The 14,687-nt window shown below is 40.2% G+C and overlaps 1 protein-coding gene across 3 annotated transcripts in view; it reads left to right on the forward strand.

Moving 5' to 3' along the window:
- LOC127433275 (peptidyl-glycine alpha-amidating monooxygenase B-like) overlaps positions 1 to 14,687 on the forward strand; it is a 339,472-nt gene that overhangs the window by 122,416 nt on the left and 202,369 nt on the right. For all 3 annotated transcript variants that reach the window (XM_051685008.1, XM_051685009.1, XM_051685010.1), the window contains 4 exons: positions 4,045 to 4,093; positions 5,430 to 5,497; positions 6,985 to 7,065; positions 7,173 to 7,249. In XM_051685008.1, coding sequence (XP_051540968.1) covers positions 4,045 to 4,093; positions 5,430 to 5,497; positions 6,985 to 7,065; positions 7,173 to 7,249 — 275 coding nt within the window. The remainder of the gene's footprint in view (positions 1 to 4,044; positions 4,094 to 5,429; positions 5,498 to 6,984; positions 7,066 to 7,172; positions 7,250 to 14,687) is intronic.

Genomic DNA, 14,687 nt, shown 5'->3' on the forward strand with positions numbered 1-14,687 from the left:
AAGCGGCATCCCTTCATAGGCAGTCTGGTACTGTCCATCTAGGTGGCTGATATGAGGAGGTCTCTGGCTCGAGTCAACACTCGGAAAGCCATGGAACCAGATGGGGTCCCTAATCGTGTCTTAAAAGAGTGCACAACTGAGCTGGCAGAGGTCTTTTATGACATTTTTAACAATTCTCTAGCTCAGGCCAATGTGGAAAAGACTAAGGAGATGGTTATTGACCTCAGAAGGTCAGGGCCTACCCCCACCCCCTTGCATATTGAAGGCTAAGTAGTCAAATCAGTGCATAGTTTCAAGTTTCTAGGCATACACATCACATCAAACCTTTCTTTGACTCAAACTCCATTTCTTGATAAGACTGAAAAGAGCTGAGAAGACTGAAAATAGCTGGACTTCGTTCTCCCTTGTACACCTTGTATGAATGACAATAAACTTGAGCTTGTGGATTTTGGTATTCCAGGTATTATTAACAGGCCAGTGTTTTGCGATTTGTAATGAACATGATGGATTATAGCTTGATAGAAGGTCACTTAAGTACTTTTGAGGTAGACCATTCTAAGCTTTGTAAGTAATTATCAGAATTTTAAAATTAATACAAAACTTAACCAGCAGCCAATGTAGTGACGATAAAATGGGGCTGATATGATAATATATTTTGGTTCTAGAAAGCACTCTAGCTGCTGTATTATGAACCAACTGAAGCTTATTTACTGAACCTGCAGGACATCCTCCCTGTAATGCATTACAATAATCTAATCTGGAGGTCATGAATGCATTAATTCGTTTTTCGGCATCGGAAACAGAAAGCATGTGTCATAACTTAGCAGTGTTTCTGAGGTGGAAAAATGCTGTTCTTCAAACACTGGAAATGTTTCAAAGGATGGATTTGCTATCAAATATAACAAACAAGTTCTTTATTGTTGGAGACGATGTAACAGTTCCTCCATTTAGTCAAATAGCATGTTATTTTTAGAGGTTTTTGGTCCAATAATTAGTACCCCTGTTTTGTCAGAATTGAGTAGAAGGGAATTTTTAACCATCCAATCTTTGATATTATTGAAACTTACTGCTAACTTGGAGAATTCAGAAATTTTGTTGGGTTTCGAGGAAATATAAAGTTTGGTATTGTCAGCGTAAGAGTGAAAACTAATTCCATGGTTCCTGATAATGTCTTCCAGGAGAAGCATATACAAGGAAAAAAGCAGAGGCCCTAAAACTGATCCCTGTTGCACTCCATACTTAACTTTAGCTTGATCTGACAATTCCTCATTTACACAGATAAAGTGGTAGCAGTCGGATAAATAGGACCAACAGTAAGCTTAGTTTAGGTCCTATTTATCCGACCACTATCCGACCATTGTCCACAAATGCCAACACAATTCTCAACCCTATCCATGAGAATGTCGTGATCTATGGTGTCAGCAACACAAAGACCTAAAAGCACTAGAAGAGAGATGCAGCTGCAGTAAGATAGTAAGAGCAATTCATTTGGTACTGTGATAAATGCAGTTTTTGTACTGTGATGGGGCCAAAATCTTGACTGAAATTCTTCACAGATGGGAGTTGGGAGGACACTACCTTTTCTAGTATTTTAGATAACTGCCAGCTTGAAGTTTTTTGGGACATGCTGTAAAGATAGCGAGGAGTTAATAATATTGAGAAAAGGTTCTGAACTTACAGGAAACACCTCTTTCAGGAGCTTAGTGGGTATAGGGTCTAGCCATACATGTTGTTAGTTGTGATGCTTTAATAAGATTTGTTAGCTCTTCCTGACATACACTATATTGCCAAAAGTATTTGCTCATCTGCCTTTAGACGCATATGAACTTAAGTGACATCCCATTCTTAATCCATAGGGTTTAATATGACGTCGGCCCACCCTTTGCAGCTATAACAGCTTCAACTCTTCTGGGAAGGCTTTCCACAAGGTTTAGGAGTGTGTTTATGGGAATATTTGACCATTCTTCCAGAAGCGCATTTGTGAGGTCAGACACTGATGTTGGACGAGAAGGCCTGGCTCGCAGTCTTCGCTCTAATTCATCCCAAAGGTGCTCTGTCGGGTTGAGGTGAGGACTCTGTGCAGGCCAGTCAAGTTCTTCCACACCAAACTCGCTCATCCATGTCTTTATGGACCTTGCTTTGTGCACTGGTGCGCAATCATGTTGGAACAGGAAGGGGCCATCCCCAAACTGTTCCCACAAAGTTGGGAGCATGGAATTGTCCAAAATCTCTTGGTATGCTTAAGCATTCAGAGTTCCTTTCACTGGAACTAAGGGGCCAAGCCCAGCTCCTGAAAAACAACCCCACACCATAATCCCCCCTCCACCAAACTTCACAGTTGGCACAATGCAGTCAGACAAGTACCGTTCTCCTGGCAACCGCCAAACCCAGACTCGTCCATCAGATTGCCAGATGGAGAAGCGTGATTTCGTCACTCCAGAGAACGCGTCTCCACTGCTCTAGAGTCCAGTGGCGGCGTGCTTTACACCACTGCATTTGACGCTTTGCATTGCACTTGGTGATGTATGACTTGGATGCAGCTGCTCGGCCATGGAAACCCATTCCATGAAGCTCTCTACACACTGTTCTTGAGCTAATCTGAAGGCCACATGAACTTTGGAGGTCTGTAGCGATTGACTCTGCAGAAAGTTGGCGACCTCTCTGCATTATGCGCCTCAGCATCCGCTGACCCCGCTCTGTCATTTTACGTGGCCTACCACTTCATGGCTGAGTTGCTGTCATTCCCAATCGCTTCCACTTTGTTATAATACCACTGACAGTTGACTGTGGAATATTTAGTAGTGAGGAAATTGGACTTGTTGCACAGGTGGCATCCTATCACAGTACCACGCTGGAATTCACTGAGCTCCTGAGAGCGGCCCATTCTTTCACAAATGTTTGTAGAAGCAGTCTGCATGCCTAGGTGCTTCTTTTTATACACCTGTGGACATGGAAGTGATTGGAACACCTGAATTCAATTATTTGGATGGGTGAGCGAATACATTTGGCAATATAGTGTATGTCAGCGAAGGACTAAAGTTCCTTGTAGGGGATACTGTGAGACACTGTCTTCTGAGGTGTTGTGGAATATGGTTGCTTAATTTCAATATTGTTTCTGATGGTTTAAATTTTATCAGTAAAGAAATAAAGCCATTACTACTGTGCTGCAAGGGAATATCTGATTTAGTCGAAGCTTTGTTCCTTTTCAATTTAGCCACAGTACTGAATAAATACCTGGGTTTTCTATGAGTTTGCTAAAATATGTAGACCTGGCAGCATTTAGAGCATATCTGTAGCTAGAGATTCTATACGTCAGTGCACTACAAAACACCTCTATTGAGTGTGATCACTGTACCACGGTGCAGGTTTTTTACTTGAACTTTAATCAAAGGGAGGTGACACTCTGAAATAATTTAGGAGTTTAGACAAAGTCTTAACACTTATGAACCTTTATAAATGACACTTATTTTTAGAATAAGAACAAAATTACGTTATTCTAAGAATTTTGACACACTTCAGACTAAAATTTAATAAAGCGGCTTTATACATACTGCCCCTGGTAAAGAGCTGCCAATATCTCTAGATAGCAGCTGAATTTTTCAATAATGTTTTTAGCGTGTAGCAGTAAGACAATAGACTGCCTCATATAAAGAATGAATTACAGGAAACTATCATTCCAGAAGCTGTGTCAGTCTATTGATGTGAGCTTTCAGTATAGTGCTCTAATATTTCCATCATCAGTCTGTCATATATTCAGGACTTACCAGTTTTACTTGAACACCGTTCTGGGGCAAAACTTTCAAGACACTGATTATTTCCTACCCCGGCCTGCCCAACTTCCTTTCATAGTATGTTTTGTGCCTTCTAAAACTTTATTTACCACCTTTTTGGGTTGTCAAGCTTTTTTTTTTTTTCTTCTGACAATCATAATACTAAACTTTATTCCCTTGTCTTGTTTTATCCACATTTGTACTTTGGCTGTAACAGGGATGCTCATGAGTATTTTGTCTCTAGACTAATGTGTTTGTCTTGTGTTGGTTGTAGATCATCATAGAGATTGCTCAGGACTCACTTTAAGAATGACTTCCAAAGTGTAAGTTTTTCCCATCAAGTCTGAAACAGTCTGTTACTTATTCGTAAAAAAATATTTATTTAGAATGTTAAAGTAATAGTTTATACAAAAATGAATGTTTTGTGAGCATCTCATCTCATGTGCAGTCATGTTTTTCAAACTTGCCACATTACGGTTGTTCATGTATCACACCAATGCCGTTTGGTGTCAATAGCGTCAGAACTGGTGATGCATGTAAATTTGCCATTTTATTTTATTAAACAAAAGTGCAAATAAGATTTGAGAGTTATATGGTAGATGGGAAGTTTTTCAATAAATAACAAATTAAATTTCAGTGTGCTCCCCAAACAAAGCGCACAATTCACATTGACTACTTTTATGATTCTACTTGCAGTATACAGTATGTTATAGCTACTTATATTTACTGTATGGAAAAGAGCAGGTCTGACATTTTGCATCTCAGTTAATTACACAAGTTTAAACTGACATGAGGGTGAGTAAATGATGACAAAATGTTTATTTTTTGGTGAACTATTCCTTTAACTTGAATGTGTCAGTAAACAGTTTAATTGGATTTCTGTTTAGCCAGCTGTTTCGTTCTCCAATCAAACTCAAGTAATGTTGAACAAAAGTGTGTATTAGAGCTATCAGATAGCATCAGTGTTAATTATAACATTCAACTTGCTTATCAATGGGGCATTCCTACTGGAGCTCTGTGTTGAATGAACTCTGACTGCCAAATCAAAGCAGGTATCCTAAAACTTCCTGAATGACTCAGCAGCTCAGTGATTCACACACTGCTGAAGTTTTGTGAATTAAGATCTATATATCTAGTTTTTTAATTTAGTGTAAATGTATAACATTATGCTTTGTGTTATACTGCCCTGGAATTAGCTTAAAAAAACAAAACAAAAAAACAACAGCAACAGCGATGGGCTTTCTAATACAGCTCCTGAGGGAGTGACAGTAAATTTGGCATCTTCTCTCTTCTGACTGCTGGAATCCACCGCTTTCCATTTTTTTCCTCTTGTGGAAAGTTATGGTAATAGTAGATTTAATTTTTTTTTATATTGCTATTGGAGCAAATGGGTAAGCAAAAATAATATTTGCTGTGGTCTTCCGTTCACCGCTATAGAAGTTTACCCTGCAATTTCCAAAACCCGTAAATGTGAAAAGGGTCTATATACAGTAGCACAGCCACTTATAATGTAATAATACATTGTTCTGTCAATATTATGAAAACAGTGCCTTTTTAAAAATTATGAATATGTGATGTAATGTGTAAGAAGGTTAAATTAAACCAATTAACTGAAATACTATATCTTTAAATGAGTTGGAAATTGTGTCTTATGTGCAGACAGCCCTTCATTGCTGGCATGTATCTGATGATGTCTGTGGACACTGTCATCCCTCCAGGAAAGAAAGGTACATCAATCAACATTACATCTCAACAGTTTCAACCAGCATCTAAAATTAACTTTTTGCCACACTGCCAATGACAGGTGAATAGAGAAAATGTACCGGTCATACTGGCCCATAAGTGCAGAACTAACGCAATGTGCACTGAACTGCTTTTTAACCCTGTGGCCGGAGTGGCTATTTGGGAGTATTCCTGGTGGGCTGGTTAAGCTTGCAGTAATGTGAGCAACTGTAAGAGAAAGCTTTATATCTTACAAAAGAAAACCTCCACAGAACTATGCTGAACAATCGTGTATTAAATGTTCCGTGATGCGCTTTACTTAAAGAGACAGTAACCAGGGGGGCCTGGGTAGCTCAGTGAGTATTGATGCTGACTACCACCTCTGGAGTCGCGAGTTCGAATCCAGGGCATACTGAGTGACTCCAGCCAGGTCTCCTAAGCAACCAAATTGGCCCGGTTGCTAGGGAGGGCAGAGTCACATGGGGTAACCTCCTCGTGGTCGCTATAATGTGAGGCTCTCGCTCTCGGTGGGGCACGTAGATGCCACGGAGAATAGCGTGGGCCTCCACACGCGCTACGTCTCCGTGGTAACGCACTCAACATGCCACGTGATAAGATGTGCGGATTTGACATGTCTCAGACGCGGAGGCAACTGAGATTCGTCCTCCGCCACCCGGATCGAGGCGAGTCACTACGCCACCACGAGGACTTAGAGCGCATTGGGAATTGGGCATTCCAAATTGTGGAGAAATGAGACAGTAACCATATTAGCATATTTTAGTGTCCATAAAATTGTAGATACTCATAAATATTAAGAGATTCATAAATATTATACATAAATCAAAAATGTAATATATGTAGAGGTCTGGGAGTTTGGACGTTTGCTCGCAGCATCATGTACAAGATGAGTCAATCTGTGTCTCCCAGTGAAACTGCACCTGTGATAAAAAAAAATTAAAATAAAAATAAATATTTTTATATCCCTCATATTTTTATTTTTGTGGCTTAGTGCAAGGAATATTCAATATGTCATCACATGGTGTTTTAAAAAAAAAAAAAAATCCAGACATCCTGGATAAATATCTCAGTAAATTTCCCAAATGATGCAAAAGTTTTAAGAAGATGTGCATTTCACGGCAGATGTTTTCTTTAGTACACAGTTTTTATATCTTTGATCGCTCATATCACTTACATCATTGTGGGTCAGACTGTCATTCTTACAATCTGATTTAAAACATGTATGCAGTTCCTAATAAAGTTACCGGCCAACTGGTGATTAACTAAGCCAATTTTGTTTTAATTTTTGAATGGAATTGAAAAACTTTGGTGCATTCCCCAGAGCCCTGTAATTAGACCTTTGAGGAAATTTTAGGTTTTCCACTGAAAGAACAAGTTTTGCATTTATGAACGCTTGTCATTCTTAATTATTTATTTATTTTATCTTTTTTATTTTCTTAGAAATGATGTCTGATGTTTTTTGTTTTCTTCACAGTTACTAATGCAGACATTGCTTGCATATACTCATCATCCCCGATGTATCCTTTTGCCTTTAGGACACACACACATCGCCTTGGTGAGTTAGTGCATTATAAATTGGTTATTTTAAATGAGTGTGTCTATTTAGCTATTCTTGGCAAATGTTTCATAAAATATTTTCTGATCATATTGTCTGTGCTTCAGGTAAGGTTGTTAGTGGGTACAGGGTTCGAAATGGACAGTGGACACAGATTGGACGACAGTCTCCACAGCTACCACAGGTACATCTTTAAATGTGTCTTGGTCGAACATGATGGGAGAATATTTGGCACCTAGAGAGGGAATGCTATTAAAGTTCATGAATCATTTATCACACATGTTCACACATATGGTGATTTGCAGTGACAAAGTAACCATGAAGACAAAGCATTTTCAGTAAGAGTTGACATGAGCAAGGGAGACCATTAGTCGATGCAATGTGGATGTGTCCAGTAATGAGACAAAATGAAGAAAAGTTTATCTTTATGCAAATAAGCAGCGATACGGTGACTAACAGAGTGAAGACATTGGAGCTCATGTGATTATTTATAAATACGTATGCTGTGAGATACTGTTGTCGAGTGTGACTGATGTGTACAGAATATTAATTCAGTGAGAAAACTGATACAATTTTCAAATTGGAATGACATTTTATTTTTACTGGCAACACACCTTGTTTGTGATCAGATTTACAAAAGCTGTGGCCAGTTGTGCACCAGCAGTAACGTTAGGGCATCCAGCAGTAGGAAAGCTCACTATGATCAACAATACAGCCTCTTGGTGACCTCCGAGTGTGAACACCTCATAATGGAGGGAGGTAGTTGTCCGGTATGTTTGACGGTTCTTTTAATTGAATAACACATAAAGCCCTTTTTTAAGAGCACTATGTCTTAAGCATAGCCCTATGCAATATGGCATACTCGCAAAATCAGTGGGCATGACCATGAAGTTTTGGTATTTTTGTGCAAGCATGTGCTAAGTCTAGGCACAAGTGGGTTGGCGAAATTGTGCACGCATAGCGCTAATTGACTTGGTCAAGTGCAATTTAATTGGGAGGTTCTTCTCCAGTTACTACACCATCTGTGTCCTATTATATATTCAATTTCTTGTCAGGCAGTGTAGATATGAATGAAGACATCCCATTCATAAGAATTTGATAGTGTATATGGGCTATATGCAATGCATCCCCTGCTCTGTGAATGTATTGCCGGCTGCGCTGCTCTGGACCACGATTTAGTATGTGTTTTATGTGATGCGATGTCTCTGTCTGCCTCTCTGGAACTATTTGCTCTCGTCCTGCTCGCCCGTGTCACAACTGTTGACTTGATGGTTACGGGACACTTGAAATATGCTTTGCTGCTCTCCCATTTCTCATTGTTTGGTGATGTATATTTGTTGTATGTTTCTCTGTTTAATGTTTTATGTTTAATTTCTGTACAGTGCCTTGAGCTTTGGAAATGTGCTATACAAAATAAACTTATTATTAATCATATGGATCTACTGACACACAAATCATTGCTAGTATTAAAAGGGATCCATAGCTCTTTAATATCAGCTGCTGGTGGAATCCCCAAGTTGCAAGTGCAGGAACTGAGAAACCGAAAAGTTTCTTGCTGTATCGAAGGAAGGGAAATTGTTAGTGTTTCTTGTAATGGCACAAATCGTGCACAAAAGAACGGCACTGGTTTGGAGCAATTTGGACTACATGGGGTGGAAAGTGACATCACACAGCCAAAAAAATGTCTAATATCTCAAACAACAAACCAGCACAAACATTCGTTTTTGTGGCATAATTCAGCACAAGTGCAGTATGAACAATTGGTGTAATTTTGTTAATGATTTAATTATATGGGGTGCCAACTTCATGGAGTTAAAACTTTGGGTTACGGTTGTAACCTTAGTTCTCTTTTGGTCACTTGTTTGACATCTCACTATGGGACACGCCTCTGGCTTGTTATGCATGAAGCCCTATGTAATCACGCCTAAAATGCTGTTGGCCCAAAATGGCATCCTACATCTCTTCACTCCTGGCATCTAAACAGTGAGCCCTTTTATCAGTGCACTTATTGTTTATATAGTTGTCTAGACTAACTGTCTGGAAAGTGAGTTACCACTCATTTGAGGATGTCGAGCCAAGTAAATTAAGTTCTACCGAGGTAAGTAGTAGTACCAAGCAATAAAAAAAAGAGAGAGATTTGACTTACCAGTTGAATATGACTTCCCCGAAGAAGACTTTTAAAGCCAAGTTGCCATCTCGCCCTTGCCCAGGAGTGTGTATATTTGTATTTTGGCTAGAGATCCGCATGTGGTTTCTGTCACTGATTTGGGAGTGCTGTTGGATGAGGACGATGGTGTCGGTATCGAGGATATATTTGCATCTCAAGCGGATTCACATGGAAACCCTACCGGGCCAGAAGAACAACCATCGGCAGCGGGTAATGCAACCCTGCATGAGGCTTGCCGACGGACAGCGGCTAGACTGGGCTTTGATTGGTCAGTGACTCTCCCCATTGCTAAACGCTCAAGGCTAGATTGGAAGTTCCTCCTCCCCACCACCCCGCTAGCTCATTAGATCCTCCCACCTTTCCATGACTGCATGGAGGATTTGATTAAGTATTGGGAGAGACCGCTATCAACAAGAGTCCCGTGTATGGCTTCTCCCCCACTTGAAATGGCAGGTATGGAGGAGAAGGGCTGGTCTCACGTCACCAATTGAAACACCTATGGCGAGCCATCTGGATCCTAGATCGGTTTATCCTCTGTCGTCCCTAAGCTGCCTCAAAGATCGGATCTCGATTTGTGAGAAGATTGATAAATCTGCATCGCAGATGTGGTGAGCTACCAACACAGTCACTCCGCTTTTGGTGGAGAAGTTGGAGGATATGTCTGTAGCTCTGTCGCAGGGGAATGATGTCACAGAGCTTGGACAGAGATTCGCACAATGACAGATCTCATTCTACGCTCATCGTGTTGCCTGGTTCAATCCACAGGTCAGAGAGGCCTGTGGATGAATTTGTCCGTGATGGCCAAAAAAGATAAAAGGTACTTTCTTGATCAGCCTGTGGCTGTGGCAACAATGCAACAACGTTTCAAAATGAAGAGGAGGGAGCAAGAGTCTTGCCTTGCAGATCCCCAGTGCCGATGCAGCCTCAGGTAACTCACAGAACTGCCTTTACCCAGGACAGACATCATGGCAAGGACCAAGATGGGTAACTCGTCCTCTCAGGAAGTGGCTCCACAAGAACACTAGGAAAAATCTTTTGCTCAAGCAGCAGCTACTCCTCTCCTCCTGCGGCAGAGGATTGAAGGAAGAAACCCACAGCTTAATACATTCCAAAGTTTTTCGTCTCGGTCTGCCTCCATAAATACCCACAACTGTGCATCAGTACCCACACATACCCCGGGGTTGATCAGTAAGAATCACAAGGTACTGTCACACACTCACATCCCCTATGCTGATCAGTCTATCAAAGCAGAGATTTCCCACATACCCTGTGGTTTCTTCTATAATCCCGTCTGAATCCAGACGTTTCTGTCATCTTCCCCAAGAGAGAGAATTCACTTCCCCAGTATACGCAAGCACCCTGTAAATAACGTTACGAACATAAATCTATCAATAACCCCCAAAACACAGAACAAAATCCCTGTGTGTTCCCTATTATCACCACTAGAGGTCACTTTAAGACCACCTATGAGCGGGATAGGGAATTTATCAGCCCATCTGCACAACTGGGCAATGTGTACAGACTCTCACTGGGTTTTGAATGCAATAAAAAAGGGATACAGGTTGTAATTTGCACATTTCTCTGGAGTAAAGCAATCCAATGTTCAAAAAGGCAATTCAAATACTTCTGAAGGATGGGTTGACAATGGGGTACACTGTCAGTCTGATCCTCCCCACTCTGTCCAGAATCAGATCACAGATGGGGATGATGCTTTTAGTCACTCCGCTATGGCTGGGGAGGCCATGAACAGCGGAAATAGTTCCGCAATTATACATAGACCCATGGCACCTTTCTCAGCGCAGGGACCTCTTCTCTCTAGTAGGAGGGACAATGGAACCTCTGGGTTTGGCCCATGAGAGGTCTAACCTAAGCCCTCTCTGCTTGCCTCAGAATGTGATTTTCACGATTCAAAGTGCCAGAGCAGGCTCCACTAGGTCTATGTATAAGGTAAATTGGAGGAAATTTGAGGAATGGTGTCAGGAGAAACAAATAGTGACATTTATTTCCTCAGTTCCAGTTATTCTCACTTTTCTTCAGGAGATGCTGTATCAAGGAAAAGCATTCTCCACTATTAAGGTCTACCTGGCAGCAATTTTATCTTGTCACATAGGATTTAATGACAAGACAGTGGGAGGGCATCCTATCTTAGGCAATTTATATAAGCTGCATGGCACCTATGACTGGTCATTTAGCCCATGTTGCCATCATGGGATTTATTGTTTGTTCTGAAAGCAATGGGCGATGTTCCGTTCTGATTGTTGGAGGAAGGAAATATAAAGATTATCTTGAATAAGACAGCTTTATTGCTTGCATTGGCCACAAGGCATGTCAGTGATCTGGACGCATTTTCAGTTAACCCTGCATGTCTCAGGGGCACACAAAATTTCTCCAAGGTCTCTTCATGCCTGAACCTGCCATTTGTGCCCAAGGTGTTTAAAGCTAGTTATTCTTGCACAGAAATGGAAATCCCAGCGTTTTACCCTCCTTTTGCATTTCTTATGTGCTGTAAGGGTGTTGCAAGCATATGTGAATTAAACACAGAGCTTTTGATGATCCGAGAATCTCTTTGTGTGCTTTGCAAACCCGGTGAGGGGTAAAGCACTGTCAAGACAACGACTCTCTCACTAGCGACTGGGAGCCATTAAGTTGGTTTACTCAGTGAAGGGACAGTTGTTATCAGGGAGCATGAGAGCCCATTCCACAAGCGGAATGGCTGCTACTTGGTCTCTGTTCAAGGCAATCTGACTGTGTGTCAGCCGATTAGGCCTCGCCACACACATTTGTAATGTTCTATAGACTGGATATCTTGAGATTGGCTTTGACGCATACAGTGCTGAAAGCATGATCTGGGGAAACAAAATGGAGAGTGATGGACTAAATTATTCCAAGTGGCCTTGTGGGTAGGCCTGCTCTGGTTCTCCCTCATAAAACCAAGGTATATGTACATTGTCTATATCCCATAATATGATGTCGAACAAGTCAATGGAAGAGAACTTTGGGTTATGGTTGTTACCTTGGTTCTCTGAGGGAGATGAGTTAGACGTCTCACTAAGAGGGCCCAATATTCATCTGCTTGGAAGAGCTATAACCGTATGCCGTTTTGGACCACATGTCCTGTCACACTGGCCAACAGCCTTAGGCTTGATAACATAGGGCTTCATGGATGACCAAGCAAGAGGCATGTCCCATAGTGAGATGTCTCACTCATCTCCCTCAGAGAACTAAGGTTACAACCGTAACCTGAAGTTTTACCTCCATGAAGTTAGCACTCCATATAATTAAATCATTACAAAAACTATATATAACCATGAGATATTAGATTTTCTTTTTTTTTGGCTGTGTGACGTCACTTTCCTCCCCACGTGGTCCAAATCACTCTAAACTGGTGCCGTTTGTTTGTGCACAATTTGTGTCGGTTTATGCCATTCTAAGAAACACTGTAACAATTTCCCTTCCTTACATATAGCAAGAAAATGTTTGGTTTGTGCCATTGAAAGAAACATCTTAATGCATTTCTATCTTTGTATAGCTTTTGGGAGCCGTGAAGTCACGCAGCCTACACCCCATGTCAGTCACTCTTGTCTGCCTCCATCGTTTGTGCTCGCTTGGTGCTGATTTGTGCCGAGTTTTGTATTGTTAAAGCATTTATTATTGGCAATAACCATCAAACTCCAAATGCAACAACACAAGTTGTCTGTGTTTGTGCTGCAAATAATGGTATGTTAAAAGGCTATATGTGACAAAGTACATCATGTTTATATAGGCTAATTACACAGAAGTTTTTAACTAGAAGTCTTTTAGCTGACGCGACTTGAGTTGATGGTGTTTGTGTAATTGCATATGCCTATATGGTAGCTCAAGTTCAAAATATTTGTTTGAAATTTCAGTGCAATATTTGAAAACATGTTTGGGGTTGTACACGTGGGAATACATTGTTGCGCCAAAATTAGACACAGCACCACAAAAAAGAGCAAAACGTACAGTAGGTATCCAACAAGAATAAGCTTTCTACTGCCGCAACCACTGCGTGAATGAGTCATTCGCAGCTCTAAACTGCTAAGGGGCGCTATATCCATAGAATTTAAGAAGGCAGAGCTGAGCACCTCAAAGCTGTTTCTCACAACGTCATGCCCATTCAGTCTGTGGCAGTAATGTTTGGTTAAGCTTGTTTTACCAACCAAAAAATTTCACCATAAAATAGAAATTGTTGTTGTAGAAGAAACAAGAAGAACAAACATTGAAATCAATGAAATAAGGTATCAGAAAATTATTTGCATTTATTCATTTACATTTCATTAGAGAGAATTATCATTTGAGTATTTTTATACCTATACAGTATAAATTGGTTATATTTAACCAATCGTAACTTCCAAAACTAAACCTCTGCTTTCTTTTAATGTGGCAAAGTCTAGCCCATATTTTCTATTTTTAAATAGTAGTATCAAATACGAATGAATGAATTTATATGTGAATCATTGTATCATGTTATATTTTTCTGGCAATAAAAACGAAAGAAAAAGTGAACATGGAAGCATCAAATTAAATATTGTAAATATTTTAATAACAATCGCAATTTTCCATTACATTAATTAGGCTGAAAGTATTGTGACCACATTATTTGTTTTATTGTATTTGTCTCAATATATTTTTTGTGCTACATGTAATAACCAGAAATGCTTTGCTATTCATTGTCTATCTTAGTATTTTATTAGTAGTTAATATTTGCTATTAACCAACGTTGCCACAAAGCTCGATAATATTGATTATTTTTTGGAGTGACTGTTTGCACCCAAGTGTAGATATTTATGTAAATAAATGTGTATATATGCAAAAAATCATGTCACATATCTCTTGGGTACATTTTACATTTTACATTACATACACATTATGCAGCTGTACGCCTATGGCTTTACCTTTTAAAACACAATAGTGGAGAAAAATATATGGTTAATTGTATAAATTATATACTGTAACTGATCAACTGATGTCTGAGACTATTGGGTCTAATAATCTCAACTGATAATTTTACAGGACATAGATTCAGTATCAGCCACAGTGCAAAATGAAATTAAATACAAATATAAAAACCATGCAATACTGAAAGAATGTCTACATTTGTTTTGAATGTTGAAATTCAGCAATGTCAAATGTTATTATACACAGATGAGCCAAAACTTTATGACCACCTGCCTAATATGCTGTTGGTCCTCCGTGTGCCACCAAAACAGTGCCGACCTGCCGAGGCATGGACTTTACAAGACACCTGAAGGTGTCTTGTGGTATCTGGCACCAGTATATTAGCAGATCCTTCAAGTCCTGTAAGTTGTGAGGTGGAGCCACCGTGGATCGGACTTGTTGGTCCAGCACATCCCATAGATGTTCAGTCGGATTGAAATCTGTGGAATTTGGAGGCCAGGGCAACACCTTGTACTCTTCATCATGTTCTGCAAACCAT

Source organism: Myxocyprinus asiaticus, chromosome 43 (genome assembly GCF_019703515.2).
Source record: "Myxocyprinus asiaticus isolate MX2 ecotype Aquarium Trade chromosome 43, UBuf_Myxa_2, whole genome shotgun sequence".
NCBI lineage: Eukaryota > Metazoa > Chordata > Actinopteri > Cypriniformes > Catostomidae > Myxocyprinus > Myxocyprinus asiaticus.